Raw genomic sequence first — 6,585 nt, forward strand, 5'->3', positions numbered from 1 at the left:
ATCCAGTGACAGGAGTATTTTCTTCAATGTTATCTTATATAGTGGAGCAAGAGTAGATTAATAGAAATGAAACGCCTTGAGAAAGAAATGAGTTGTTTGTAGGACAGGATTTTTCTTCTGCTTTCACTGAAAAGCAGAAAAGTGCTACAGAAACAGTGGTCTTATCTGACTAGTCTTCATCAGCTGGCCATAATTTTATGGACTACAACAAACTTCCCAAACAAAGACTTTGTAATTATTCCATGTGCATTTTTTGTTTTGGGGTTTGAGGTTTTTTGTTGGGGTTTTTTTGTGGTTTTCTTTTGTGGTGGTTGTTGTGTGGGTTTGTGGTTGGTTTCGGTTTTTTTTTTTGGTTGGTTGTTTTTTTAACCCAGTGCAATAATGTCTACAATCAGTGCTTTCTAATTGCCTATTCTGGAAATCTGCCACAGTTGCTTTAAAGTAACTACGCAGAAATAAAGAGTTTGTTTATTTAAAAGTCTTTTGGAAAATCATCACTGCTCCTGATGGAGTATGTCACATATTCTAAGGCACAACAGGCTATTTAGGAGATAAAAATAAAGGAATATCCATTTTTCTATATGAAAATAAGCCACTGGAAGGAAATTCTCAGTTATGGTTATTTTTTACTTAAGTCCTTAATGTCACTGACACCATTCTGAAAGCATGAATAACCAAATCAATCTATCTTGAATACTTAGGCACCAAATTACTGTAAATCAGAAAACAAAGGTAACACAAAACAGTACTGGTGAGCTTCCTTCATATCTGTTGACTTCATATCATTAGTAGCATTACTAAAGGTCAAGTTCTGTGCAGTGCTAGAGCACCTTCTCTTCAGAGAGTTTTAAAGCATTCTCAAGGTAGTGATGGTCTTACCTTGAGCCCACCACTCCCTGGCAGAGACATGGAAAGGCAAGAAGGCTGTGGTTCCCAAAGACTCACTCCAACCACTGATACTGCCTCCCCAAAGGTAAACTCCCTTTATCTAACCGACAAAATACCTTTAAAACATATTAGTAAACATATTAGTCTCTTAATCACAGCTTAGAAAGATCCCCTGAACTCACTGAATCACTTGTAATTAAGTAGCCTCCAGGCAATAGAAGCAAACCCTGTTTATTTTGAGGCATCATCAAAGAATGTGACAGCACCATGGATCTGCAGATAGGTCAGCCTTGTGTAGCACATAAGGCAACCACGGGTACTTAAATCCAAGGCAATCTGCGCAGTCAAGACAGACACAAATCACTTAGAAACTGCTGATCCCCAGTCTCCAACCTATGCCTCCTTTGTTATCCATGAATATCTATGAGAGAGGTGCTATTTCCCAGCTGTAACCCAAAATTCTTTCCAGTTTGGTGCATGCGAGAGTGATCATCAAAGCTGAAAGCACTCCAGCCTGGAAACTACCAGTAACAAGGAATAGCTGATGATAGAAAAACCAGGATGCAAGTAAAAGCAGGTATCTCAACACAGACACAAGACAAGGGAATCCAATTTGTACATCTGGCCTGGGGCAGATAATTGTCCATGTGCAATCTGGAGTCACACCTGTGAAAATCTGGGAGGGAATAAGGAGCGGGTAAGTGACAGAGTAGCATTTAACAAAGCCCAGAAGGGTTCATTTTTTAGACCTGAACCTGTCTCACAAGGTGAAATGTGTCTCCTACCCCCCCTATGGCTGACCCTTGATCCAGGTGCATTATTCAGCCTGCTTGGGCACCCAGGTGAATCTCCATCCTCCGTCGTCATCCCTGCGCACAAAGGCTTGTCCCTGGTGGAAGGTGTGTGTTCTCACATTGCGGTGGGGACTTAGAGATGTTGTGAAGGCCACTTCAGTCTTGTTGGGTGACAAATCACCAGGCAAATAAGGCAACCCATACGCTGGGAGGGAGGAAACACTAGGTACTGCTGAGGAGATGCATGGTGCTGAAGGAAACTGAGGAAGGAAGGGAGAGTCCTCACTGCATGGATGGGCACTGCTGTCAGCTGGAGGCACGTGGCTGCAGCTAAACGCTGCTGCTGCTGCTCCTTCACTGTGCTCATAGCCTATTGCTTCTCCAGGGCTCAGGCAGTACGTGTCTTTTCCAAGGTCTGAGGACAGGGCACTGTAGTTAGCTGAAGCTTCATCAATGGTGTTGACATCTTTTAATCCTAAGGTCTGCAAGACCCAGCTGTCCACAGCAGGGCTGGCCTGCTCTTCACAGGCAGTGAATTCATCCAAGAGGTTCCTTCTAGCTTTGGAAGCATGAGGAGTTTCTTGAGGAACAAAGCAATGGTCCTCTTTTAATCTCCTCTTGGCACTTTTGAGAATAGCACAGGTTTTCTGTCCATGGCAGGATAGCAGTTTCTATTAAAACGAACAAACAAACAAAAAGGTAGAGAGAGAAGACTAAAATCTGATTTTCTAGATACCTGAAAGAAACACGTTTCTGACCTCAGATTTTAGGTGTAGAAGATGGTTACTACTGAATAACTCACTGGAATAATAAAAAATGTCATTAAGCTGACAAGGAACAAATATCTTTATTTTTTTTTAAGATGAGAGACAAAGAATCCAAATATTTAAAAAATCCCTTCATACTTAGTCTAACAGAATGTTTCATCCAACGTGAAATGTTTCATTTTGTATTTTACCTTTACACAAATGCCACATAACTTTTTACTTAATAAATTGGAAAAATATAGCTCACTATTCTAATGTAAACTAATAAAAACATATCACTGGAAAATCAAACAAAACAAAACAAAACATAAACCAGAAATCACAAAAAAAAAAAAACCCATAAAAAAAGGGAAACAATCTTTATCAAAGGGATAACTGACAAAACAGGCACATTAAAGAAATATGTATTCAAACTTGATCATTTTACTGAAAAAAGGCATTAGATGGAATAATTTTACCTTGCTTATAACCCTTACTTATAACTAATAAATTAAATTATGCCATGGGCTATACTGTCTCCACAGTCAAAACTTACAGGATATCATTCCTGGAGGAAACTGTCACCTTAGATCCATGACCAGCAATTTGGCAGCTCTGTGAAGTTAAATCTCACACTGCTGGTTGTCTGCACTCTTTGATTTTCCATATATTTTAATGGCCTGTACCTATTTAACCTGTTCCTTCTGCACACATCTACACAACATGTTTGAACACAATACCTTGGCTTTTTCTTCTAAACACTTAATCAGGGCAGAATTCAGGTACTGTCGGAGGTTATTATTTTCTTCATGTAACCTAGCAAGTTCCTCTTCCTTCTGAAGCAAAGTATCTTGAAGCTGTGGAATAGAGATACTGATGAATAGATGTTGACTCTGTAACTTAATAGCAACTGCCCTATGGTACAGGCTGCTTGGATTTGATGATGTGGGTGTTTGCTTTGTGAGCTCAACACACCCCCTCCAGCCTCTTGTCTCTATAAATCTAAGTGGCATGAATGTTCAGTTTTCACTTTTAACTTCCTTTAATCTTTAGTGAGTATTTGAGAAGATTACTTTGAAAAAACCTGTAACCACAGAATAATAATAGAAAATAGAATTACAGGTAGTCCTGTGAGCAGCCAGAAACCGTCATGGGCATGACAGCAGCTGCAGGATCTCCTTCTGAGTGGCAGTAAACATCCCTTTGCATCCCTCATTCCCCTTTATAGTTGGCTGGTGAGAAGAAAGGAGGAGGAGTTGCAGACTAACAATTTATGGGAGTAGAGTGCAGAGGGAAGATGCAGTTGCCATTCTTTATGATAGAGTAGGATGCAGTTATCCCTTCAATTCTGGACCCTACTGTGCTAGTCCTGGTACATATACAGAGCTAATTCCCGCCCCCTAGAGCTGAACAGGAATGGTAGGTGCCTAACCCTTTTTCATGGGAAATCTGTGTTTGCAGACAGATTTTTGCCCTCTGATCACAGATCTGGAGACTTCTTTAGGAGGACAAAGGATCTTCTGCTAAGGACCCCAGGCATCTGCTGAGCAGAGGCTGTGAAGCACCAGCCTCAAATGACTGAGGTAGAGCCAAAGAAAGAAGTACACTGGCATCTGGAACAAGGGTTGATGATTAAGTTAATAAATGACTTTGCATTGACTTCACTGTGTCAAAACATCATTCCAAGTTCTTGATCAGAGTCATCAGTCTGGAGTTCCTTCATCTAGGATTGTTCAGAGTCTCTCCTGCTCCTTGTTGGGAATTATAAAAAAGGAAAAATGAGAGAAAATAAAATAAACAGGAAATCCTTGTTGGTCAAAATGGCTGATCCTCCATGGAAATAGGCAATTCTAGTGGAATCATTTCTCATGAAGTTAAACCTGGTTGAATCAGGAGGACACACTACATATTTTTGGACAACAGCACCATCAGAGCCCAAGGGACCTCCTGGGCATGCTCCTGGTCTTCTCTAGTGCCAAGGTGCAATATGCAGTAAGAGAGGAGGGATGCATAGGGAACCCCACAACAGCTGTTCCAACCTCACAGGGCAACACAGGGGAGACAAATACTTCAAGCAAGGAACAACAAATAAAGCGGTTTTCTGTCACTTCCCACAACTGTGCAAGCGAGAGGGAGATACGCCACAAACCAACCCAGAAGGTGCGATACGGGACACAAAGTTCAGGAACCTCGTGGGGTGAAACCCGCGTTGCCGGGGCGGCGCGGAGCCTTTACCTGCTTGTTTCTGTAGAGCTGGGAGGACAGCTGGTCTCCCTGCCACGCCGCGTCCCGGGCACCGAGCTGCGGGCTGCAGAACTGGCCTGGGGGAGCAGAGCCGGGGTTAGCCCGCTCCGCTCCCGCTCCCTCGCCCTGCCCGGCGGCGGGAGCCCCGCTCCCGGGAGCGCACTCACCCGGGCTCAGCCGAGCCTCCCGCCGGCCCTGGCTGTGCGGCGGCTCCGCGGCGCAGACGGCGGCCCAGGTCTCCTTGGAAACACCGGCGGGGGCGGACCAGGGGCAGGCGCAGCCCGGGCCCCCGGCGAAGTCCGGCTCCGGGCACGGCCGGCCGGTGCTCTGCGGAGGGAAGGGGCCGAGGCGATGGGGCGCTGGCCGGGGGACGGCGGTGCCCCCTCCCCAGCCCCCGAGGGAGGCGGTGTCAGCCTGGCCCCGGCGAGCGCTCCCCTCGCTCCTGTCCTGGCCGGGCTGTGCTCAGGTGCCTGTCCCGGGGCAGGCGCCGCCTGCTCCCGTGGGCGCTCCCAGTCCTGACCCGTGTGCCCGCTCCCCCCGTTTGTTTTCTGCCCGCCCGGGGGGCCCGCACGGCCCCGCTCCCTCCGCTGAGCGCGGACAGAGCCGCCCCGCCGCAGCCCCCGGCTGCCAGGGAGGTAGCTGAGTTTCCTGCGATCCTTTGGAAAATACTACGGTGCTGAGTGGGTTTAGGGTGAAGGGAGGTCCCAAGCTGTCTTTGGCCAGACCGTTCCTGCCACTTTGGAGGTTTGATTCAGCTCTAAAGCAGCAGCACAAAGCCTGCAGAGTTACCTCCAGGCTGCTCGCACTCTCTTCTGCCCCTGCAGTTCTACAGGAGTCCCAGACCGCAGAGCCTGGGGTTGGCTCTGGATTCACCCTTTTCCACTCCTCCAAATAAGCCCCATCTGCAGCAGCTCTAAATATCTGCAAGGCAACGGCAGAGCTTGGAGCCTCAAAGAGGGAATCTGCTCACCCATGGGAAGGCACAGCAGTAGAGACTGCTCTTGCAGGTGGAGGAGAGCCCTCTTTTTTCCCCATCTTAAAGTGGGTACAAAATGTACTGCAAGCCCCCAAGGCAAAGAGACCAGCTTCTGTTTTTCTGCCTCGAGGTCGAGAGAAATGCAAAGAGCACTTACCATATTAGTGGTAGAATGAAATGCAGGTCTTGGGAGCACGTTTCTGTTAAAGCCCCAGAGAGGTTTAAAAGGCTCTGAAGGAGGGGGAGAGGGGGGAGACCGGGGAGGCGAGTTTAATCTAAAGGAGCTCCCAGTGACGCCTCAGAGCTCTCCTGAAACCCAGCAATCTGATTTGGTGTAAAGCTGTCAAACTTGTGACGTGAATAAACAGCAAACTTGCTGAAATCAAAGTCATTCTGGTCCCACAAATCAACACAAGGAAGGAGGGAAAAGAAAAGGAGGGAGAGGGAAAAAAAAGCTTCCACACACTTCAGGACAGCAGTGAACTGGTGTGTCTGAGTTTCACTCCAGGAAATGAACAGGGATCCAGGGAAGCATCCCACATGTTCAGAGCAGGGCTGCTGGTGTTGCTGGTGAGTTTTTTGATTTGTTTTGTTTTGTTTTCAAGCCTTGTTTGTGGTTGTAAAATCCAGCAGGAAGAAACAAGTTTGTCCAACATGCCTGGCTGAGGGAGTGGGTTTTGCCCAGCTTCCCAGAGGTGTGTAGAAACAAATATGATTCAGAGCACTTCTGTGGACAGTTCTGACAAAGAAAATTCAGATTTGAGAACAACACAATCTGCTGTGATAAGTTCCGGCAAATGTCTCACTATATTGGGAATGTTTTCTGCCAAGCCCCAGGCTTCCAGAAGATCTCAGGACATAAATGCTGTGACAGTGGCGTAAGATTTACTATCATAAAGGCTAATGTTGCAAAAGCCATACACAGGTGTGTGTGAAA

At 46.3% G+C, this 6,585-nt stretch overlaps 1 protein-coding gene across 1 annotated transcript in view; it reads right to left on the minus strand.

Moving 5' to 3' along the window:
• Positions 1–327: 327 nt before the first annotated feature.
• The window catches only part of GMNC (geminin coiled-coil domain containing), a 7,285-nt gene continuing 1,027 nt past the window's right edge, over positions 328–6,585 (minus strand). The window contains exons 2-6 of the mRNA XM_017810458.1: positions 5,462–5,593; positions 4,840–4,999; positions 4,664–4,749; positions 3,169–3,285; positions 328–2,353 (exon numbers count right to left, since the gene is read on the minus strand). Of these exons, the coding sequence (XP_017665947.1) occupies positions 1,706–2,353; positions 3,169–3,285; positions 4,664–4,749; positions 4,840–4,999; positions 5,462–5,593 (1,143 nt within the window). The 3' untranslated portion in view covers positions 328–1,705. The remainder of the gene's footprint in view (positions 2,354–3,168; positions 3,286–4,663; positions 4,750–4,839; positions 5,000–5,461; positions 5,594–6,585) is intronic.

Source organism: Lepidothrix coronata, unplaced genomic scaffold, assembly GCF_001604755.1.
Source record: "Lepidothrix coronata isolate B3197 unplaced genomic scaffold, Lepidothrix_coronata-1.0 Scaffold29, whole genome shotgun sequence".
In the NCBI taxonomy this organism is placed as follows: domain Eukaryota; kingdom Metazoa; phylum Chordata; class Aves; order Passeriformes; family Pipridae; genus Lepidothrix; species Lepidothrix coronata.